Source organism: Scyliorhinus canicula, chromosome 9 (assembly GCF_902713615.1).
Source record: "Scyliorhinus canicula chromosome 9, sScyCan1.1, whole genome shotgun sequence".
In the NCBI taxonomy this organism is placed as follows: domain Eukaryota; kingdom Metazoa; phylum Chordata; class Chondrichthyes; order Carcharhiniformes; family Scyliorhinidae; genus Scyliorhinus; species Scyliorhinus canicula.
In genome coordinates, this window is record NC_052154.1 from 28,232,522 (window position 1) to 28,257,737 (window position 25,216).

A 25,216-nucleotide genomic window follows, 5' to 3' on the forward strand; every position below is an offset into this window, starting at 1 on the left:
AGTGCTACATTGGATGAAATTTTCTCCGATATCGGCAAAGGCCGATATTGGGCAGGAAAAGCGTATTGAACCTGGCAATGGCGGCCTTTTACGTAATGCTGTGTGGCACTTAGTGCAACACAATTTGTATGCACGGGTTCCATGCCATATCACTAGTAAACAGCCTCTGATTCGCCCTGCCATCACCTCAGTGCTTTAATAATCTGGGTACCATATTTAAACACCGCCCCCATACACAGTAACCACACTTCGCAGGGAAGTGATGGATGCCAGGAGGTCTGCCCTGAAGTTCTCTGCTGCCTCCCTGGAGTAACCGCCCGACACATTGGAGGCCCACAATGATGTCATCTACCCATGCTCTGGTCGAAAACCAAGCAGCAAAGTCACAAATCTAGCATTGGAGGTGATGGCAGCGGTTGTGGGTGGCAACTCCATTTGGAAGAGGACAGCCATCCAGTGCAGAAGAGGATGAATGATCTACATGCTGCCAGGGTAAGTCACTCTTCTCAGCACTCTTTGTGGTGTTCCTTTACAATGACTGAACACATCAATCATGCATGTACCCCAGGAATGAGGATGTGTGCCACAATGCTCAGGGATGGTGTCACACATTCTGGTCATTCACTTTGTGTTCTCTCTGCACCTTTGAGGTGTGGCTAACCCCCTATCCCATCAATATTTGCCTCTGGTGACACTGTTCCTCAGGATACAGTTCCCAAAGATTGCTGTAGGACCAAGAGGGGGAATCAACCCTGGTTCAACGAAGAGTGCAGGAGGCTATGCCAGGAGCAACATCAGGCATATGGAAAAATGAGATTCAAAATTTTTACAATAGAATGAGGGATTTCACTCTAGTTATCTGTTTTTAGTGAAAGTGTACATTTGAATACTTTCCTTCTTTCAAATTAGTGTTATGTAGGGTAATACAGAGACTTCTGGGTTCCACAGCTATGGTGAACAGATTATACTTAGTGGAGAAATAACTTAATATAATTATGAAACAACAACAACTTATATTATGTAGCAGTTTAAAAAAATGTGCCAGGTGTTTTCAAGGAGCATTTTTATAAAATAAATATGACACCGAGCCACATACAGAATATTAGCTCAGATAGGTAAGTGCTTGTTCAAAGATACTCAGGAATACCTGCTGTGCAGAGATGCCTGGATACTCTACTTTTGACCAAAATTTTGTCAGAACAATGCAGAAACTGGCCATATTTCTTCAGCAGCTTCTTCTCAGCTTGTTTCAGCTCACCTTCCAGCTGGAAAGAAACTGCTAACCTAGTTAGATGCTTGACTTCTGCTCACATGCCAATATAAAATTCAACTAAACAGCTTTTCTGCAAAATGCCTGTAACCGTAGCACCTCCCATAAATTACATAATCTTACCAAGTTGAAACACAATGCATCTAATTAACTCTACAGGGAACTTCCTTAATTCAAACAAAACACCATTAACTCAAGCTTTTACAATTTCTTAATTGCACCTCTGGCATCCAAAACCATTCAAACCAGGATTCAGTAAAAACACTACTGCAGCAGTCATACACATACTAACCCAGGCCTTTAACCCTTTCTGCACCAAGTACCTACAATACAATATATCTGAAATTTCTGGATTCATCATAATACACCCATAGTGCTGTTAGGGAGGGAGTTCCAGAACTTTGACACAGTGGCAATGAAGGAATGGCAATATATTTCCAAGTCAGGATGATTGGTGACTTGAAGGGGAATTTCCAGGTGGTGGTGTTCCCATGTGCCTACTGCCTTTGTCCTTCGAGATGGTAGTGACCGTGGATTTGGAAAGTTGCTGTCCCAGGTGGTTTGGTGAGTTTCTGCAGAGCATCTTGTAGATGTTACACACTGCAACTATTGTGTGTCGATGATGAAAACAGTGAATGTTTGTGGGTGGGGTGCCAATCAAGCAAGCTGCTTCGTCCTGGTGTCTCTCAAATTTCTTGAGTGTTGTTAGAGCTGCTGTACGGATCCTCCTGTTTAAACCCTGTTTGTTCCCTGCTTTCCTCTTTCTTGTTTTTGGTTATTCCAATTTTTATCCATGGATGATTAATGGGCATGTGTCTTTAATTCATACTTTGCTTTTAATTCAGGCAGGAGAGATGTGATGACTCAGTTTAACTTACTTGGTTGGCGGCCAATGAACTGGCTCAAAATGCTGGGCTTTGCTGATTTCTCGGGAATGTCTCTCTCCCCAGTAAGGCTGGGTTGTTTTAGTTTTGCTTTCAGTTCAAACGCAGGAAGAAGCATCTCTGAAGTTTTCCTCTCAAAGATCTGATGAATTCTCTTTCTAAAAAAATCCAGTGTAAGAACTCTCTTTCCCCAGTAAGGCTGGATGTAATTTTAGTGAACCTGCAAAGGATTGACATTCAAACTCGGGCTGGAAGCTGGTTTTGATATGAGATAAAGAATCTTAAGAGTGAAGTACGGAATTCTTAAATTCCTTTAAGATAATTATCTCTCTTAGAACCCATAGGGAGTTCCAACTCATATCCAATTATCAAAATTGTTCTGCAGAACCCTTTCAAATTCTGCATAGTCTGTCCCCACTGTTTCTTAAATTCTGAAGCTTTTGCCTATGTTTCAGGAACCAATTGATATGCATCTAGAATAACCATTTTCACCTCATAAACATCATATGCCCGCCCCATCAATTTACCCTGCATGGGTAATGTCCACTCCATTTGGCCACTCCATTTGAGTTGATATTTTCTCAAAACCCTCGTCATCGAATTTTGGGAGGGCTTGTATAAAGTTAAATATATCGCCGCTGGGTTCGGTTCTAGGATTAAGTGCCTCTCTATTTTTGGCAGCTTCCTACTAATACCTAGTGCCTTCATCCGGAACAAGCTCTCTTGTGTTTTTTTCTCTCTCGTTCCATTTCTATCTCCATTTCTTTGTCTTTTGTGTCCTCTCCATTTCTCTTTGCTGCATCTCCATTTTTTTTCTCTTTCTTTTTGCCTCAGCTCCATTTCTATTATTTTTAATTCCCTTCATGCTCGAATTGCAACTAAACATCCCAGTTCAACCTCTCCACCAGAACATATCCCCGATTCCCCACTTCTCCGTGGGTTCACCTGTGTTCTTAGTAGCTCTTTCAAATTTAAATGTTGAGCAATCGCTTCAGTTATATCCACCTTCTTAGCTCTAGCCGGTATCTCTATTTCTAATGCACTTATCAGTTCAAAAACCTGTCTTTGCAAAGCTCTTTTAAATAAACCAGAGATAAGTTTTCCACCTCAAGAAAACTCTTAGCAATTATGTTACGACACCCTGGTAAGTATGCGGTCAGTTCCAGCCCCACTCATTCTGGAGTCACAACACAAGTGAATTAACCAATAATTATTTTTAAAATTCCTGAAATCTTTGGCCCTCCACTGCCCAATAATTACAGTCACCCGGTTTGTAAGTTGAAACACAATTACTGTTTATTTATAACAAAAATCATTATGAAATATGTAGTAAGTACAACTGTCCCACCCGCACCCATACACACAAGACTGATAAATGCAGAGGGGGGAGGGATAAAAATAATAGGGATCAAGGTCAAAAGTTAAGAGTCTTTGCTTCCAATGGTGGTTCTTTAGCACGCTTTCCTCACAGCCAGCTGGTAGATGAAAGTCCTTGGTTTGCAGCCTGTAATGGTCTTCTCTGTAGTTTAGAAATGTATTACTCACAGCCTTTCCTGGAGAGGTTCCTTTGCTTCACATCAAACTTTGCTTTCAGTTCGCAATTTATTTCCAGGTCTCTGCCTTTTCGGAGAGAGAGTTGATAGGTTTACGTCAGCCTTTTCTGCTGAGTTAATTGATTCTCCCCTGCTTGCACAGCCTGTAATAGTTCTTTTGTACATAGATTCATCCAGGCTCCCTGCCAGTTCAGAAACACAGCCTTTCTGAATAAAACTGAGAGGGAGAAGACAGCAGTCCTTCCTCGGGTCTGACACAAGTTGAACTGAATTCAAAACTCAACCCTTGAATCTCTGAAACATTCCAGTGGGATCAGATCCAATCATCACGTATTACTGGGCACAGCACAGCCTTTTGGGCCAATTCATGGACCACCAGACAAATCAATCAAACCGATTGATACAGTTCACTTGTGTAATTGCTGTTTCATTTGTGTAACATTTTACCGGTGGAGGGCCGTTAAACAATCCAATTTCCCTAAATTCACAGCGGCATTTAGACAGTACCTACCTGCAAATCCCATGTTTGGAACCCTTCTAAAACAATGCTGTCACTGCACACCATAAAACATTGAAAATCAGAGTTCTGCTCCCCTGCCCTCCAATCATTAAAATAATATTACACAAACCAAACAGCAATTACACAAGTGAATTGCAGTAAATACAATAATAGGCGACCACCGATTAGCTGATGAACAATGAAGCATTTATTACGAAACAAACAATTTACAAAGCGCTATAATCAATTAATTCATTCTCAGCACTCGTATAACAACTGGCTGCAAAAGCCCGCCCCTTGCAATGAGATTCCTGGGCTCGTTTCCCAGTGGTGGATCGGATCACATGATCCTTCCAATGCATGCCCCCTTACAGGGGTCTAGCTATTACATGAACATTTCAGGTATCGGCACATGGTTTTGAATGGTTAATAAAGAACTTACTTTATTAAATTCTCCTGCAACCATAAAAAGCACTTTGTCCAATTTTTCTCAAAGAAAGCATCCACTGCAAATATACCTTCACTGTACATATGTTGTCTTGTCTCCATGTGCTGTGATGTACAGGATTATGCAGTGCTACATATGTTTGCAGTACATTTACAAGACAGTAAGCAACATTTTACTAAAAATGTGTGACTTAGAGCCATGTGATAATCATCCCAGGAAGGTGATGGCATTTAAACAAAAGGTCTCAATCCTAGATAGATTGCAAAATGGTGCAAGTACTTCCACGTTAGCCAGGGAATACTCTGAATGAATCCACAATCTGGTACATTAGGCAGTCTGAAGAAAAAATAAGGGCCATGTTTGTGTTTCTGGTAGTCGTACTGCCAAGTTAACCTTTGTGAGCAGGAGAGATCCACATTTAGATTAAACCGAGAAGCTATTCAACATGTGGATAGAGCACCAGCATCAATGGAAGATCCCAGTTAATGGTTCAATTTCTAAAGAATTCTCTGCCAGCACACAATGGTTTGATCACTTTAAAAAATGTTTTGGGCTGCATCATGTGAAGCTAGTTGGGGAGATGGCTTCAGCTGACTATGTGGCTGCAGGAATACATTGAGGAGAGAGGCTACCAGGTGTCTTGTTTATATGTTACAGAACAACCGACACCATTGCTGTAAACTAACTCAATTATACATTGTCATAACACACAACTACAAGGCATCTGCAGCCATGATACAATCCAGTCTAACGTGTGTCTGGCCTTCGACCCCCATGTCAAATGAGCCCATGTAGTACAGTGATTACCGTATTTGTCTAATAACTGGAGTCCACTACCACAATCACCTATTATGACATCAAGTAGAGCAGGTCTTCAAGGCAGATTAAACTGGCCTGTTGTGGGAGAAGGTGCCAAGTAGGCCCTACATTTCAAAAGAAGAAAAGGCTGCTCCTGGCTATAAAGCAGCAAAGGACAGGCTGACAATTCCATGTGCCAATGGGCTGGCTTTGAATGTAAACCAATGCATGTTTACAGGACAGAAAACCCATGAGTTGCAAAAGGAAAATAAATGTAATCTTCCTGTCTTTTGGAAGGCTAACAGCTTTGCCTAGATTACAGCAGTCTTTGCAGACTGGTTTACCAAGTGCTTTCTGTCAGAGGTCTGCAACTTCCAGGAGAGAAATAACCTAACATTCAAGGTCCTACTAATCCTCAAAAATGCACCTGGGCATCCGCACTCTTTAACAGAACCACTCAGATGTTGAAATTTTGTTTTTAACTCCAAATAAGACTTCGCTTTTCCAACCAAAGGACCATTGCCCCATTCAAGTCTTACTACACCCAACAAAGTTTCAGCCTCATCCTTCATCTTCCACAGTCCATGATTATACCAGTAAGCATAATTAGGGACTCATGAAATGACGTTATTGCTTCAACTATAAATGCCTGTTGGAAAAAAGTTTAGCCTGAGGCTGTGAATAATTTCACAGGGCTCCCCAATATAGAAGCTGAAATGGCCTGGATTGTTGGCTCAGCAAAAACAAATTGAGGGGAGGGATTTGAAGACCTAACCACAGCTGAAGTGGATGAATTGCTTCAATCCCATCAAGTGGTAGTCTGTACAAGAATTGGTTGAACTTATGACATTAAATGAACCTAAACAAGAGCAGGAAGAAGAGCCTAAAAAGGCACAATTCAGAACCAAGAACTCACAAGATCAGCCAAAATTTGAAAAACAGACAATGATAGAAGCACGGAAACAAGCATCATTTTTTATAGAGCTATTGACACAGCAATTGCTCCTTTCAGAGAACTTTACAAAATTTAAAAACGAAAGGCGAAGCAGTCAACAATATTATCATTGTTTTCATCCAAATCATACATGGCAGCCTGTAGCAGCCACCTCATTCACTCCATCTACCACCATTCTCAAGTGAAGTACAGTATCTCCCCAGTGCAATAATGTCTAGTACTTTGATTTGTAATTTGTACTACAGCTACTTACTGTATTTAGGGCAGCATGATGGCACAGTGGTTAGCACTGCTGCCTCAGCGATAGAGATCCAGGTTCAATTCCGGCCTTGGGTGACTGTGTGGAGTTTGCACGTTCTCCCCGTGTCTGCGTGGGTTTGCTCCGGTTTCGTCCCACAGTCCAATGATGTGCAGGTTAGGTGGATTGGCCTTGCTAAATTGCCCCGTGGTGTCCAAAGGTTAGGTGGGGTTACGGGTATAGGGTGGGTGCTCTTTTGGAGGGTCGGTGCAGACTTGATGGCCCAAATGGTCTTCTGCACTGTAGGGATTCAATTATTCTATGTATTATGTGATTGACCTGAATTCCTGTGTTAACAAGCATTTTCTGAAGTAAAACTGTCTTCAATATACTGTAATTGAAAAAATAAAATTGTTTTCGTTTTCTTGTGCTGACAAAATTTCTGAAGTAAAATTGGCTTAATTTAGTAAGAAAACTGGCGCGAGCCGCTCTGGCGTCAACGGGCCTCAACTGGCATCTATCCACCCCTTCCTAGGGGGCTAGTACGGCGCTGGAGTGGTGTCCGGAGCTACGGTGCCCAAAAGCCGGCCGAGTTCGCGCATGCCGTGTGTTCCTGTCTCCGCGCCGGCCCCCGGGCAATATAGCAGAGCCCTACAGGGGCCCGGAGTAACATAGGCCCCCAAGGAACTAGACCGCCCGCCGATCGGTAGGCCCCTATCGCAGGCCAGGCCACCGTGGACGCCCGCCCCCCGGGGTTGGATCCCCTCTCCCCTCCCATTATAAACAGTGTTTGCCATTCATGATATCTCACAGGAACAGAATTACTGCAAATGGAAGGAGTTGATTGTAACAGAAGCAGTTGTACTTTTTCTTCCACTGAACAAGACTTTTAAAGGATTTTTTTGTCACAAATTATCATGTTTAAATGCTTTGAAAAGTCTCTCGTTACAGGCATTATGGTTTCAGATTAGTAATGGTCGGACTTCCCATCTGATTACAATGTTCTAAATCTACTTGGCATTTTTTTTTGTCTCTTTTTGGTAGCATTTGAGAATTAAGCTTGGGTCTTCTGAGGATGAACTGCTGAAGTTACAAGGAGAGAACACAAATTTGAAGACCGAGATCGGCAATCTGAGGACTGTGCCTGAACAGACCAGAATAGACCAGGTACTCTATTTCAAATAATTCTTCCAGCAACTGTTCAGTTGTTTATCCTGTGCTTTCCACACGTGGGCTGGAATTTTCCAGCCCCTCCCACTGGCAGGATCTTCCGGACTGTCATAATATACACCAGTATATCATGGTGCAGACACACACACTGATGGACATACAGTAGGACCAATCAACATGCACAACACCGCAGCCAATCACCAGTTAGAGGACACTAACTATATAGACAGAGGGCATCAGTTTTCCCGCTCATTCGGGATGCAGCTTACAGCACAGCTTACAGCACAGATCTTCACCATGTGCTGAGTGCATAGACTGGTTAGGATAGGCATAGGTCTTTAGTTTAATCTAACATCATGTTAACCCACAGTGAAAGTATGTTCAACAGTTTCTAGCTTAATAAAATAGTGTTGTACTATTTTAAATGTTGGTAGCCTGTATGTGTTCCACGGATCCAGAGCACCCAACACATCACGTACCTGCCGACGTGACCAGACATTTGAATGATTTGCTGCACCCACTGTGGGGAAACTTGCTGCAGTGGGGCTTGGCAATCCCAGCCAAGTGAATCAGATTTATTCTGAAATAAGGATTCTAAACAAGAATTGGTGTTCTTTTACTTGCACTAATTGCTTCTAGTGTAGGTCCTATTGTTCACTTACTGTGAAGTTTCATGAAGACAATATAGGCAGAGCATATAAAACAAAGAGGTATTGTTAGCGAATTAATGCTTTCTGAGGCAGAGTTTGACTGCATTTCCTGCAATCCACCACCCCCAACCTCAGTTATTATTGCAAAGGTATCAATTCTCATGAAGCATACCTTATAAATGTTGTGATATTTTTTATAATCTTGCCAAATTTTCACGCTGGTGATGAGGTTCAAACAGAGGGAATATTTTTTTAGCATGTTTTAGGTGTTTGAAATGAATGCATTGTTACGTGAGGTAAATATTTGTACATTATAAACCAAAACAATAATCTGTCATATTTATATTTAAATACTGTAACCCTCTAGGAAAACAGCTGTGTTTTGCATGGAAGTAAATGAAGTTTAGCTATTATGCCATTCATAACAGTTCTGTTAATCACAATAAAGGGCGGCACAGTGGTTAGCACTGCTGCCTCACAGCTCCTGGGACCCGGGTTCAATCCTGGCCTTGAGTGACTGTGTGGAGTTTGCACATTGTCCCCGTGTCTTTATGGGTTTCCTCCGGGTGCTCCCATTTCCTCCTACAGTCGAAAGATGAGTAGGTTAGGTGGATTGGTCATGTTAAAATTGACCTGTGGTTCAGTGAGGTTTAGATTGCGGGGAGTGGGTTGAAGTTAGGGCTCTCTTTCAGAGGGACGGTGCAGACTCGATGGTCCGAATGGCCTTCTTCAGCGCTTGTAGGGGCTTTTCATAGTAACTTCATTGAAGCCTACTTGTGACAATAAGCGATTATTACTATTATTATTATTGTAGGGATTCTATGAAAGCAATTTGCAATTCTTTCAAACCTGCTTTTAGAAACAGGGTACAAACATTGGGGGCCTGCGTTTTCCCTTAGAGCTGAGGACAGGAGCCGAGTTTGTTTTTGCATGAAAACCTCATCTCCAGTGGTAAACTGACTTGAGTTTCGAATTTTTAACCCCTGAGAGTTAACCCAAAATGATATGGAGACAAATTTCCTGTCCTATTAAAGCTAGTGGAGGCAGGATTGCAGGTGATTTCAGGCACTGAAGACAACAATCACTGAGGCTGCTGTTTGTTCTGAGGGAGAGTGTTGTTCTAAAGCCTGACACTGCACCACAGGGACCTGAGATGGCACAGAGAACCAGAGGCTTGGCACTCATGAGGGAGAGGAGGGAGCACTTCTTTCCTGAGGGTGAGCAGGAAGAAGCCAACTTGTCACGCAGCTGGGGCTACTTTCTTTCAGCGCCATCTCCCTCTGCCTCTACCTCCTGTTCCTTCTCCTTCCCCGATGAGCTGTCCTCTTTCAGGGTCTCACCGTTTTATGGACGGTCAACAACACAGTGGCACACATCCTCCACTGTGCCCAAGACCCTGGCAGGAAGGTATTGCAGGACACCACGTGACCACTCCAGGGACTGTACCCAGTGCTCTTTGTGTTTATGATGTCCCATCAGTTGTGATTTTGATGTATTGTCCAGCATTGTTAAAGATGGCATCCATCACCTGCATGATGCACCGGTGTCCAACCATCTGAGAGATGCCAGAGAGGTCCACACTAACGAGAGCACAGATGTATGTGACCATCTGACGAGAGAGTTACAGTCTCCTTTGACACTAGTTCACAGTCATCTGCAGGTCACTTTCCCCCTGCCATTAGAACATAGAACAGTACAGGCCCTTCAGCCACATTGTTGTGCTGACCATTTATCCTAATCTAAGATCAACCTAACCTACACCCCTTCAATTTACTGTTCTCCATGTGCCTGTCTAAGAGTCGCTTAAATGTCCCTAATGACTCTGACTCCACCACCTCTGCTGGCAGTGCATTCCACACACCCACCACTCTCTGTATAAAGAACCTACCTCTGACATCTCCCCTATACCTTCCTCCAATCACCTTAAAATTATGTCCCCTCGTGACAGCCATTTCCATCCTGGGGAAAAGTCTCTGGCCATCCACTCTATCCATGCCTCTCATCACCTTGTACACCTCTATCAAGTCATTTCTCTGCCTTCTTCGCTCCAGTGAGAAAAGCCCTAGCTCCCTCAACCTTTCTTCATAAGACATGCCCTCCAGTCCAGGCAGCATCCTGGTAAATCTCCTCTGCACCCTCCCCAAAGCATCCACATCCTTCCTATAATGAGGTGACCAGAACTGGACACGATATTCCAAGTGTGGTCTAACTAGAGTTTTATAAAGCTGCAGCAAAACCTCGCGGCGCTTAATCCCCCTGTTAATGAAAGCCAACACACCATGCGCCTTCCTAATAACCCTATCAACCTGGGTGGCAACTTTGAGGGATCTATGTACGTGGACCCCAAGATCCCTCTGTTCCTCCACACTTCCAAGAATCCTGCCTTTACCCTGTATTCAGCATTCAAATTCAACCTTCCAAAATGAATCACTTGACATTTATCAAGGTTGAACTCCATCTGCCACTTCTCAGCCCAGCTCTGCATCCTGTCAATGTTCTGCTGTAACCTGCAACAACCCTTGACGCTATCTCTAACTTCCCCAACCTTCGTGTCATCGGCAATGAACATTAGATCTTGGGCTTCACTTTCTCCATCAAGACATTTGTTCCTCTCGTCTGGCCTCCTGATGCCTGGCTTCCAATATGCTACCTGGTGCTTAGGTGGAGTCTAAACAGCCTTGACCACTGTTCTCTGCCCATGTGATGCTGGATGATATCACGAGGGTGATCAAGATCAGACTGGCAAAATTATTAATTATTCAATGTCTTATTTAATTATCTTTATAAACTCTTCCCACCTGCACAACATATTCTTTGCCTCCATGTAGCTGGTGTGAAATAGCTGCCCCACCTTGGAAAATTTGACACGTCTCAGGAGACAGGCTTTAATGAGTCCACCACAATGCCAATTGCTGCTTAAAAGGAGCAGACCTATTTTGAGCCCATGCTGTCCCTCACCCTTAGGAAGATTGGGAAGATGCAAGTGGAGATGGGGCTTCATGCCATGCAATATCAAGGCCATTTTCATATTGACTCAATTTGGGCTGGGAAAATCCAGTCTTTGTTCTTTGACTTCAGTTGTTGTCAAAAGTGCACGTGCTTTTACTGTGTTAATGCTGTGTTTTGGAACCAGTACCTACTTCATGCATATTGTGATGCAGTTTTACAAACAAGCTGATTTAAAAAAAATTATATTTCAGTACACCAGCTGTTTTAGTTCCCTTTTACCAGTTGTCCATCAGCTTCCTGTTCTGCTGCTGCACATTTAAATAGTATGGCTACAAAATTGTATGGTCTGAGATCATAGCCTGCTCTCCTCCAGGGTATGAGGGAACCACACTTGCATTGGGGCTGGCCAGTGGGCTCCAATGAGTGCATCATTGCCCACACTATATAAATGTAAGTTGTATCTGTACTTTGAAAGAAAAGTAGGGGTTCTTCACTTCAACAACCAGTTGTTAAGTGCCATCTCGTTAACAAAGATATAGGACCATAAATTGTATCATAGCCAATCTTAGCGGAGTGACCAAATAGTGTTATTGGAGAGGGTTTAATTGACCTTGGCAGGGGTGGGACAATAAGATAATATATGAGAGGAAAAGCAAGGTGCACAGAGAATTGGGAGAGACAGATTATACTAAAGAAGGGAAAAGTAAGACGAGATCGGAGCAAAGAGGAAATGTAATAAGGTCTAAATTACAGTTTCTGTCCAAGTATGTGAATACATGGGTGTGGGAAATGACTATGAGGGTAAACAAGCAAGTAATATAAAAACGGACAGCAAGAGCTTCTTTAAAGATATAAAAAGGAAGAGAGATGCCAAAGTGAACATAGGCCCCTTAAAGAATGAAACTGGGAAATAATAATCAGGAACCAGGTAATCGCAGAGGAGTTAACTTTGCGTCAGTCTTCGTGTTAGAAGTCTTTTGGTATGAGGGAATCGCACTTGCATTGGGGCTGGCCAGCGGGTTCCAATAGCATTCCAAATGTACTAAATAATCAAGGTGCAAAAGGAGGGAAGGAAGTAAATACACTACCACTAAAGAAAAAGTACTAGGGAAACTAATGGACTAAAGGCGATAAGTCCCATGGACCAGATGGGTTGCATCCTGGGATATTAAAGGAAGCAGCTAAAGAGATAGTGGATGCACTAGTATAATCTTCCAAGAATCCTTAAATTCTGGAAAGGACATGTAGGATTGGAAAACTGTCAATTATTCAATTAATTATTCAAAAAGCAGGTATCTATAAGCCAGTTAGCTTAACATCTGTCTTTGGGAAAACATTAGAGTCCATTGTAAAGGATGTAATGCATAAGAAATACATAAGCAGAGACAACATGGCTTCATGAAGGGGAAAAATTACCTTTCAAATGTATTAGAATTCTTTGACGTGGTAACGAGCAGGATATATGAAGGGGAACCAGTAGATGTATATACTTGGATTTCTAAAAACCGTTCGATAAGGTACTGCACAAAAGGTTTAGCTCAGTTGACTGGACGGCTGGTTTGTGATGCAGAGCAAGGCCAAATGTGCGGGTTCTGTCCCCGTACCTGTTGAGGTTATTCATGAAGGCTTGCCTTCTCGCCTAAGGTGTGGTAATCATCTGTTAAATCACTACCAGTCAGTTCTCCCCCTCAAAGGGGACAATACCTTATGGTCACCTGGAACTATGGTGACTTTACTTTACCTAATAAGATAAGAACCCATGGTGTTGAGGGCAGCATATTAGCATAGATAGAGGATTGACTAACTGATATGAGATAGAGTTGGGTTAAGAGGGGCATTTTCAGGACAGCAACCTGTAACTAGTGGAGTGCCACAGAGATCAGTGCTGGGGTCACAATTATTTACAATAAATACAAATGACTTGGACAAGGGAAGTGAATGTACTTTTGCCAAGTTTGTGGATGACACAAAAAGAAGTCATGATGTGGAGATATCGGCGTTGGACTGGGGTGAGCACAGTAAGAAGTCTTACAACACCAGGTTAAAATCCAACAGGTTTGTTTCAAATCACTTGCTTTATTGCAGTACCGCCAAACAAACCAAAAGTTTGTTTAAAATCACTAGCTACAGTGCACCACCACCTCAATTTCTGCACCACCACCAAAATGGACCCCATCAGTCTCGTGGCAGACATGGAGGAATTCATCAGGCGAATGAGGCTCCGGGAGTTCTTCCACACACTACAAGAGGCCGACAGCGAACCCAATGAGACAACCAATGAACCGGAATAGCAGACCAAGAGATCTGCGGTGCAGCAACCGAAGAGGAAAAAGATGAATGGGACCCCTCCGGAAGGCCGCAGCCCTAGATTTGACGTGTATGCTCAAGCCGTCAGGAGTTGCATCAATGCCAGATTCATCAGTCGCATTCACAAGACAGCCTCGAACATCACCCAACAACAATGCAACACCATCCGCGCTCTCGAGACCGACCGCAACATCATCATCAAACCAGCAGACAAAGGAGGGGCCACCGTCATACTGAACAGTACGGACTATTGCAAAGAAGTGTACCAACAACTCAACAACCAGGAACACTACAGACAGTTACCCGCAGATCCGACCAAGGAACACACTAACCAACTCAACAGACTGATCAAGACCTTGGATCCAGACCTTCAGAGCACCCATTACACATGAAAACACCACCCACCAGGTATGCGGCACATACTCGAGCGACTTGGCCAGGAAAGGATTTCCCGAAGCGTGGTACATTGGCGAGACCATGCAGACGCTGCGACAATGGATGAACGGACATCGCGCGACAATTGGCAGGCAGGAATGTTCCGTTCCAGTCGGAGAACACTTCAGCATTCAGCCTCTGATCTTCGGGCAAGCGTTCTCCAAGGCGGCCTTCAGGACGCGCGACAACGCAGAATCGCTGAGCAGAAACTTATAGCCAAGTTCCACACACTTGAGGACGGCCTCAACAGGGACCTGGGATTCATGTCGCATTACATTCATTCCCCACCATCTGGCCTGGGCTTGCAAAATCCTACCAACTGTCCTGGCTTGAGACAATTCACACCTCTTTAACCTGGGGTTACCCCTCTCTCTGGATCCGTTAAGTCTTCAATACCTGCAAATGCTCGCATTGAAAGTATCGTCTTGCATCTTTGACTTTGTCTACATATATTTTTCTGGAACCTACCTCTTCATTCACCTGAGGAAGGAGCAGTGCTCCGAAAGCTAGTGATTTGAAACAAACCTGTTGGACTTTAACCTGATGTTGTAAGACTTATTACTGTACAAGTGGCAAGTGGTGAGGATCAGTCGACAGAGGGATATAAACAGATTAAGTGGGTGAGAAAAACTTGGCAGATGGAATATAGTGTAGTAAAATGGGAAGTTGTGCAGTTTGGTGGGAAGATTAAAGGAGCTGAGTATTATTTAAATGGAGAAAGACAACAAAAGGCTGCAGCATAAAGGTATTTGGCAGCCCATGTGTGTAAATCACAAAAAGCTAGCATGCAAGTTCAGCAGATAATGGGGTCGGTGAATGGAATATTGGCCTTTATTTCAAAGGGAATGGAGTGTAAAAATAGGGAAGTCTTGGCTAAAACTATATTTGGTATGAGTTAGACCACAGCTGACATACTGTCAATAATTTTGGTCTCCCTTATCGAAGGAAAGATGCACTGGCAATGGAGAGAGTCCAGAGAAGGTTCACTAGGTTGATCCCTGGTATGGAAGGATTTTCTTATGAAGAGAGGTTGAGTAGATAGGCCGCTGCTCATTGGAGTTTAAAAGAATGAGGTGACTTTATTGAGACATATAGGATTCTCAGGGGGCTTGACATGGTAGATTTTGAGAAATTGTTTCCTCTTGTGGGAGAGACTCAGACCAGAGGGCATAATCTCAAGAGTGAGGGATCTCCCATTTAAGAGTTGAGGAAGAGTTTATTTTCTCAGGGGGTAGCGAATCTATGGAATTTCTTAGAATCATAGATCCCAACTCTGCAGATAGAGGCCATTTGGCCCATTGAGTCTGCACTGACCCTTTGAATAAGCACTCTGCCTATTTATAAGTATCTACCCTGCCCTATCCCCATAACCACATAAACTAACATGCACCTCCCTGGATATTAGGGGGCAATTTAGCCTGACTACTCCACATAATCCGCACATCTTCGGACTGTGGGAGGATACCGGATCACCCGGAGGAAACCCACGCAGACACGGGGAAAATGTACAAACTCCAAACAGTCACCTGAGGCCAGGATTGAACCCGGTTACCTGGTGCTCTGAGGCAAAACTGCTAACCACTGTGCCATCGTGCCACAGATAGCTATCGAGACTGGGTTATAAAGTATCTTCGCGGCTGAGATGACAGATTTTAAATCCGTAGGGGAATGAAGGGTTATGTAGATATGGTGGGAAAGTGAACTTGAGTATCATCAAATTAGGTCAGTCATGATCTCATTGAATGGTGGAGCCAACTCAATGGGCCAAATGGCCTACTTCTGCTCCTATGTCTTATTGTCATGTAAGGTTGGTGAGCTGCAGGCACATATATCAATGTGAAAATATGATGATGGAACAATATTGAAGACCTGGGTCAAAGAAGGGTAGGACTGGCTAGTGACTATTGCAGGATATAAGATGTTCAGGAAAAATAGGGAAGGAATGGTAGCAGGCAGAGGGGTGGCTGTATTGATTCAAGAGAACATTGAAATGCAGGAGAGAGAGGATGTCCAAGAAGGACTAAAGATGGCCTCCACTTGTCGATATCTAAGAAACAATAAGGTACTAATACGTTGCTTGATTCATTCTGCAGGCTACTAACTAATAGGAAAGATGCAGAGCAACACATTTTCTAGGAAATTACAGAGAAGTTCAAGAATTACAGAGTAGTTAAAAAGTGCAACATTTTCTGAATATAGACTGAGATAGTAATGGTGTAAAGGGCAAAAATGTGCAATAATTCCTGGAGTGTGTTCAGTGATCATTGTATCATAACGTTTTGTTTGGCTATGGAAAAGGAGCAATAATTAATTGAGAGAGGGCAAACTTCAACAGAGTGAGAACAGATCTGGCCCAGATAAATAAAATCACCTGATGAAGGAACTGCGCTACGAAAGCCAGTGATTCCAAATAAATCTGATGGACTTTAACCCGGTGTTGTTAGGCGTTTTACTGTTCTATAGACATATAAGTAGTAAAATGATAGTGAATGGAGGAGTGAGGTTCATTTGCGACCTAAAAGGGATTTATGCAAGGGATTTATGGCAGGGGCATGGATTGAGGTACTTTGCTTTTGGCTTTACCGAAGAAGAAGATGTTCCCCAAGTCATAGTGGAAAGAAGTTGCGGCGCTTGATGGGATAAAAAATGACAAAGGGGAAATATTAGATTGGTTGTTTCAGTTAAAGTTGATAAGTCACCAGGACCAGATGAGATGCCTCAAAGATACTGAAGGATATAAATGTGGAAATTGCAGAGGCACTAACCACTGTCCATTATTTTCCAATTCTCCTTAGATTTCAGAGTGATGCCAGAGGATTGGGACAATTTCAAATGTTGCACTTTTGTTCTAAAAACAGTAAGGAAAACCCCAGCAACTTGGGGGCAGCCAGTTTAACTTCAGTTGTGGGGAAGCTTTTAGAAACAATAATTTGGGACAAAATTAACAGTCACTTGGGCATACGTGGATTAACTAAGGAAAGCTAGTAAGGGTTTGATAATGGCAAGTTATGTTAAACTAACTTGCTTGAGTCTTTCGTTCAGGTAGCAGAGTGGATAGATGAGCATAATGTGATTGATGTGGTGTACATGGACTTCCAAAAGGTATAGAGTGTCACATAACTGGCTTGTGAACACAATTTAAGCCCATGGAGTAAAAAGGCCAGAAGCAACATGGATATTAAATTGACTCGGTGACAGGAAACAGAGACTAGTGGTCAATGGTTATTTCAACTGTTCAAAAGGACATTCTACCTACCACACAATTTAACAGGATCTTTTCTGAATTTCAGTGCTGGTGCAATGCCAAATACATAGGCCAAGGCCGGGATTCTCCGAGCCTAAATTGTGATTGGCGCGGGGGTGGAGAATAGGGCGTCAGACCCGCGAAGGGTCCGACTCTCTCTCTCTCTCTCTCTCTCTCTCTCTCTCTCTCGTTCTCTCTCCAGAAAGGCTGTGAGTTGATGTATTCCCGAGGCTATAGAGAACCTGAATGAATGAATCTGCTGTAAAACCATTGCAGGCTGCAAACAGAGACCCGGACCTGAAATCTGACTTTGAAGGAAGGTCTGCTTAAAGACAACTGTCTGAAACAAAGACTCTTTTTACTTTTATTTTGCATTTTTTATACCCCTCTCCTCCCCTCTGTGTTTGTCTGTTGTATGTGTGTGTGTGTGTATGTATAGAGGGTGGGGGCAAGATAAAGTGGGCATTGGAAATTAGATAATTTTTCTAAGAATTATTGGTTAACTCCCTTGTGCTGTGACTCCGGGTCAAGTGGGGCTGGAATTGACCATGCACTAGCCCAGGGTGTCGTAACACCATACGCAAGGATCTCCTGCAGTATAAATTGTTGTAATGGATTAACATATGGCATTCTTACATTTACCCTGATAAATACAAGATGAAAAGTTTCAGCAACATCTATCTCTTTTCATTAACATTTAATTGTTTTTTTTCCAGACAGGGGGAAGTTTGCAATGTGGTTCCCCAGAGGCCATTATTAGGACCCCTAATTTTCTTTCTTTTTTTAAATGCATTTTATTCAAACTTGTATCAAAGTAGTAACAGCAAATAAACACCCCGGGAAACATTCTTCCCAACAATCAACTATACAGTTTGTACAGATTTTCCTCCTTTTTCACCCCCCCACCTCCCCATCATCCACCCCCCTGCGACGAACAGCTCCTCAAACACAGTCACAAACATCCCCCACCTTTTCTCAAACTCCCCTGCTGAGCCCCTTAACTCATACTTTATCTTCTCTATCCGCAGGAAGTCATACAGGTCACCCAACCATGCTGCTACCCCCGGTGGCGATGCCGACCGCCACTCCAGAAATATTCGTCGCCGTGCGATCAGAGAGGTGAAGGCCATAGCATCGGCCTTCCTCCTCTCCATGAGCTCCGGCTTCTCTGAAACCCCAAATATTGCCTCCAAAGGGTCCGGGTCCACCTCCTCCTCCACTGTCCTGGCTAAGACTGCGAACACTCCCGCCCAGAATCTTCCCAATTTTTCACAACCCCAAAACATGCGCGCATGATTCACTGGCCTCCGCCCACACCTCTCGCACTCATCTGCTACCCCCTGAAAGAACACACTCATTCTCGCCCGAGTCATATGCACCCTGTGCACCACCTTAAACTGTATCAGGCTCATCCTTGCACAAGAGGAGGTCCCGTTTACCCTTCGCAGTGCCTCACTCCATACTCCCCAATTGATCTCCATTCCCGACTCGGCTTCCCATTTCCCGGCGTTAGCACCGACATCCCTTCCACCCTAAAATGCCTCCTCAGCTGATTCCATATCTTCACCATGGATAGCACCACTGGGCTCCCTGAATACCTACTCGGAGCCATTGGCAATGCTGCCGTCACCATAGCCCTCAAACTAGACCCCTTCCAAAATTCCTCCTCCATCCTAACCCACTCTACCCCTTCTCCTTCCCACCACCGCCGCACCTTGTCCACATTCGCCGCCCAATAATAATGAAGCAGGAAACCCCCCTGCTGCCTCTGCCTCTGTAGCAGGGTCCTTCCCACCCTCGGCACCTTCCCTGCCCATACAAAGGGGGACATGGGGCGGTTTCTGGACGAGCTGGAATTTCCCCAGGTGGAGGAAGCAAAGAGGCAGGCATTGGAGGAGCCCCGGGGGCTGAGGGAGGTACTGGAAAGTATCAGGGGTATGAAGTCGGGGAAGGCCCCTGGGCCGGATGGGTACCCGGCAGGATTTTGCAGTGGACCTGGCACCACATATGTTGGGGGCGTTTAATGAAGCACTGGAGAAGGGGCAGTTTCCGCAGACGATGAAGCAGGTGGTAATCACATTAATCCAAAAAAAGGGATGGATCCGGTGGAATGTGGGTCATATAGACCCATATCACTATTGAACACAAATGTGAAAGTATTGGCTAAGTTGATGGCGGGGAGGATGGAGGATTGTGTCCTGGGGGTGGTTGCAGAAGATTAAACAGGCTTCGTGAAGAGCAGGCAGCTCGCGAGTAATATAAAGACAGCTGTTGAATGTGGTGATGAATCCGTCGAGAGCTCTGGTACTGGAGGTGGTGCTGTCCATGGACGCGAAGAAAGCATTTGACCAGGTGGAGTGGCGGTACTTGTTCGAAGTTTTGGGAAGGTTTGGGTTTGGGCCGAGATTTGTGGCATGGGTGCGGTTGCTGTATGTGGCGCCAAGAGCGAGGGTGAGGACGAATGATATGAGCTCACGAAGCTTTGACTTACACAGGGGTACGAGGCAGGGGTGCCCGCTGTCGCCGCTGCTGTTTGTGCTGGCCATAGAGCCATTGGCGATGGCTCTCAGGGGGTCGGCAAAGTGGCAGGGGATAATGAGGGAACAGAGGGAGCATCAGGTGTCGCTCTATGCCAGTGACCTCTTACTGTATGTTTCGGATATGTTGGAGAGTATGGGAAGGATTATAGACCTGTTGGGGAGGTTTGGAGGGTTCTCGGGATACAAGCTGAATGTAGGGAAAGCGAGGTATTCCCGGTGAATGAGCTGGCATAGCGGGCTAATTTAGGGTGGGTGCCATTTATGGTAGTGAGGGATAGGTTTAGGTACTTGGGGATTCAGGTAACGAGGGAATGGATGGAGCTCCATAAGTGGAACTTAGTGAAGCTGGTTGAGGAGGCCAGGGAGGATCTTAAGAGGTGGGATACACTGCACTTAACATTGGCGGGGAGGGTCCAAGTGGTGCAAATGAATATTCTGTCAAGGTTCTTGTTTATCTTTCAGGACCCCTAATTTTCTTGATACCTAATGATAACCTAGCTTAGAACAATTTCAAGATTTGCATGACATAAAACTTGAAAGTATAGTGAACTGTGAGGGGTAAGCCATGGGGTGCGGGACTCTAGCATGGAGTCTGTCCCTGTTGCTCAGAAGGGAAGGGGGGAGAGGAGCAGAGCATTAGTAATTGGGGACTCAATAGTCAGGGGCACAGATAGGAGATTTTGTGGGAGCGAGAGAGACTCACGTTTGGTATGTTGCCTCCCAGGTGCAAGGGTAGGTGATGTCTCGGATCGTGTTTTTCGGGTCCTTAAGGGGGAGGGGGAGCAGCCCCAAGTCGTAGTCCACATTGGTACTAACGACATAGGTAGGAAAGGGGACAAGGATGTCAGGCAGGCCTTTAGGGAGCTAGGATGGAAGCTCAGAGTGAGAACAAACAGAGTTGTTATCTCTGGGTTGTTGCCCGTGCCACGTGATAGTGAGACGAGGAATAGGGAGAGAGAGCAATTAAACACGTGGCTACAGGGATGGTGCAGGCGGGAGGGATTCAGATTTCTGGATAACTGGGGCTCTTTCTGGGGAAGGTGGGACCTCTATAGACAGGATGGTCTACATCTGAACCTAAGGGGCACCAATATCCTGGGGGGGAGATTTGTTAGTACTCTTTGGGGGGGTTTAAACTAATTCAGCAGGGGCATGGGAACCTGGATAGTAGTTTTGGGGTGCGAGAGATTGAGATTAGAGAGGTCAGGAGCACAGATTTGACTTCGCAGGAGGGCGGCAGTGTTCAGGTCGGTGGTTTGAAGTGTGTCTATTTCAATGCCAGGAGTATACGAAATAAGGTAGGGGAACTGGCAGCATGGGTTGGTACCTGGGACTTCGATGTTGTGGCCATTTCAGAGACATGGATAGAGCAGGGACAGGAATGGTTGTTGCAGGTTCCGGGGTTTAGGTGCTTTAGTAAAGTCAGAGAAGGGGGCAAAAGAGGGGGAGGTGTGGCGCTGCTAGTCAAGGACAGTATTACGGTGGCAGAAAGGATGCAAGATGGGGACTCTTCTTCCGAGGTAGTATGGGCTGAAGTTAGAAACAGGAAAGGAGAGGTCACCCTGTTAGGAGTTTTTTTATAGGCCACCTAATAGTTCTAGAGATGTCGAGGAAAGGATGGCGAAGATGATTCTGGAAAAGAGCGAAAGTAACAGGGTAATTGTTATGGGAGACTTTAACTTTCCTAATATTGACTGGAAAAGATATAGTTCGAGTACATTGGATGGGTCGTTCTTTGTACAATGTGTGCAGGAGGGTTTTCTGACACAATATGTTGACAGGCCAACAAGAGGTGAGGCCACTTTGGATTTGGTTTTGGGTAATGAACCAGGCCAGGTGTTAGATCTGGAGGTAGGTGAACACTTTGGAGACAGTGACCACAATTCGGTGACCTTTACATTAGTGATGGAAAGGGATAAGTATACCCCGCAGGGCAAGAGTTATAGCTGGGGGAAGGGCAATTATGATGCCATTAGACATGACTTAGGATGTATAAGTTGGAGAAGTAGGCTGCAAGGGTTGGGCACACTGGATATGTGGAGCTTGTTCAAGGAAAAGCTATTGCGTGTTCTTGATCAGTACGTACCAGTCAGACAGGGAGGAAAGGGTAGAGCGAGGGAACCATGGTTTACCAAAGAAGTGGAATCTCTTGTTAAGAGGAAAAAGGAGGCCTATGTGAAGATGAGGCGTGAAGTTTCAGTTGGGGCGCTTGATAGTTACAGGGAAGCGAGGAAGGATCTAAAGAGAGAGCTAAGACGAGCAAGGAGGGGACATGAGAAGTCTTTGGCAGGTAGGATCAAGGATCAAGGGGCAGCAGGGTAGCATGGTGGTTAGCATAAATGCTTCACAGCTCCAGGGTCCCAGGTTCGATTCCCGGCTGGGTCACTGTCTGTGTGGAGTCTGCACGTCCTCCCCCTGTGTGCGTGGGTTTCCTCCGGGTGCTCCGGTTTCCTCCCACAGTCCAAAGATGTGCGGGTTAGGTGGATTGGCCATGCTAAATTGCCCGTAGTGTCCTAATAAAAGTAAGGTTAAGGGGGGGGTTGTTGGGTTACGGGTATAGGGTGGATACGTGGGTTGAGTAGGGTGATCATGGCTCGGCACAACATTGAGGGCCGAAGGGCCTGTTCTGTGCTGTACTGTTCTATGCTCTATGCTCTAAAACCCAAAAGCTTTCTATAGGTATGTCAGGAATAAAAGAATGACTAGGGTAAGAGGAGGGCCAGTCAAGGACAGTGGTGGGAAGTTGTGTGTGGAGGCTGAGGAGATAAGCGAGATACTAAATGAATACTTTTTGTCAGTATTCACTCAGGAAAAAGATAATATTGTGGAGGAGAATGCTGAGACCCAGGCTATTAGAATAGATGGCATTGAGGTGCGTAGGGAAGAAGTATTGGCAATTCTGGACAAGGTGAAAATAGATAAGTCCCCGGGGCCTGATGGGATTTATCCTAGGATTCTCTGGGAAGCCAGGGAAGAGATTGCTGAGCCTTTGGCTTTGATTTTTAGGTCATCATTGGCTACAGGAATAGTGCCAGAGGACTGGAGGATAGCAAATGTGGTCCCTTTGTTCAAGAAGGGGAGTAGAGATAACCCCGGTAACTATAGGCCAGTGAGCCTCACGTCTGTGGTGGGTAAAGTCTTGGAGAGGATTATAAAAGATACGATTTATAATCATCTAGATAGGAATAATATGATTAGGGATAGTCAGCATGGTTTTGTGAAGGGTAGGTCATGCCTCACAAATCTTATCGAGTTCTTTGAGAAGGTGACGGAACAGGTGGACGAGGGTAGAGCAGTTGATGTGGTGTATATGGATTTCAGTAAAGCGTTTGATAAGGTTCCCCACGGTCGGCTATTGCAGAAAATACGGAGGCTGGGGATTGAGGGTGATTTAGAGATGTGGATCAGAAATTGGCTAGTTGAAAGAAGACAGAGAGTGGTGGTTGATGGGAAATGTTCAGAATGGAGTTCAGTTACGAGTGGCGTACCACAAGGATCTGTTCTGGGGCCGTTGCTGTTTGTCATTTTTATAAATGACCTAGAGGAGGGAGCAGAAGGATGGGTAAGTAAATTTGCAGACGACACTAAAGTCGGTGGAGTTGTAGACAGTGCGGAAGGATGTTGCAGGTTACAGAGGGACATAGATAAGCTGCAGAGCTGGGCTGAGAGGTGGCAAATGGAGTTTAATGTGGAGAAGTGTGAGGTGATTCACTTTGGAAAGAATAACAGGAATGCGGAATATTTGGCTAATGGTAAAATTCTTGGTAGTGTGGATGAGCAGAGGGATCTCGGTGTCCAGGTACATAGATCCCTGAAAGTTGCCTCCCAGGTTGATAGGGTTGTGAAGAAGGCCTATGGTGTGCTGGCCTTTATTGGTAGAGGGATTGAGTTCCGGAGCCATGAGGTCATGTTGCAGTTGTACAAAACTCTAGTACGGCCACATTTGGAGTATTGTGTACAGTTCTGGTCGCCTCATTATAGGAAGGACGTGGAAGCTTTGGAAATGGTGCAGAGGAGATTTACCAGGATGTTGCCTGGTATGGAGGGAAAATCGTATGAGGAAAGGCTGATGGACTTGAGGTTGTTTTCGTTAGAGAGAAGAAGGTTAAGAGGTGACCTAATAGAGACATACAAAATGATCAGAGGGTTAGATAGGGTGGACAGCGAGAGCCTTCTCCCGCGGATGGAGGTGGCTATCACGAGGGGACATAGCCTTAAATTGAGGGGCAATAGATATAGGACAGAGGTCAGAGGTGGGTTTTTTACGCAAAGAGTGGTGAGGCCGTGGAATGCCCTACCTGCAACAGTAGTGAACTCGCCAACATTGAGGGCATTTAAAAGTTTATTGGATAAGCATATGGATGATAAGGGCATAGTGTAGGTTAGATGGCCTTTCGTTTTTTTTTCCATGTCGGTGCAACATTGAGGGCCGAAGGGCCTGTACTGCGCTGTATCGTTCTATGTTCTATGTTCTATGAAGATAGTGTCAAACGTCAAAAGACACGGGCAGTGGTGGAATAGGCGGACAAGTGGTAGAAGAAATTTAATTCAGGGATATGATTTATCTTGGTACACGGGGCAATGTAAAATAACGAGTTCAATTCTAAAGGGATACAAGAGCAAAGCAACCTGAGAATATGGGTGTACAAATGATTGGGGTTGGCATGACCAGTTTAGCGCATGGTTGATAAAGCATATGGCATCCTTGGCATTTATATAGGGCATAGAGTACAGAACCAAAGAAGTTATGATAAAACCTGAATAAAACACTAATTCAGCCTCAACTTAAGTATTCAGTTCTGGGCAACACATTTCGGAAGTATGTGAGGGCATTAGAGAGGGGGCAGAAAAGATTCATGAGAATGGTTCCGGGATGAGGAATTTCAGCTACTGGATAGATTCTGAAGCTATGGCTGTAATCCTTAGGGAAAAGAAAGTTGAGAGGAGATTTGATAGAGGTATTCAAAATCATGAGAGATTTGCATGGAGATAAATAAAAGGACCATTAGTAACTTAACGTTATTGAATCTGATATAAGAGCTGTGTTTCTTCCTGTTCTGCTTGCCTATATCTTAATGTTTGCCTTGAAGGGGATATATTACTTTAATGGATCATATACTCAAGATCTGTTTTGTGACAATAAAATAATGGAGCTGGCATGAATATTTGATTGTGTGTGATGTCAATCATTAAACTGTTGCTGAATTTACTGTATGTAATGAAGAACTATGCAAGTGAATTTACTTGGTATTTTTAATGCATGCAAATTCAAATAA

General features: G+C 44.4%; 1 protein-coding gene and 1 long non-coding RNA gene across 5 annotated transcripts in view; one reads left to right on the forward strand and one right to left on the reverse strand.

Annotated features, from left to right (window-relative positions):
- LOC119971178 (myosin-3) overlaps positions 1-25,216 on the forward strand; it is a 1,049,419-nt gene that overhangs the window by 173,694 nt on the left and 850,509 nt on the right. For all 4 annotated transcript variants that reach the window (XM_038806379.1, XM_038806381.1, XM_038806380.1 and 1 more), the window contains exon 5: positions 7,690-7,812. In XM_038806379.1, coding sequence (XP_038662307.1) covers positions 7,690-7,812 — 123 coding nt within the window. The remainder of the gene's footprint in view (positions 1-7,689; positions 7,813-25,216) is intronic.
- The window catches only part of LOC119971179, a 139,921-nt gene that overhangs the window by 71,043 nt on the left and 43,662 nt on the right, over positions 1-25,216 (reverse strand). The gene's annotated exons all lie outside the window — the stretch shown is intronic.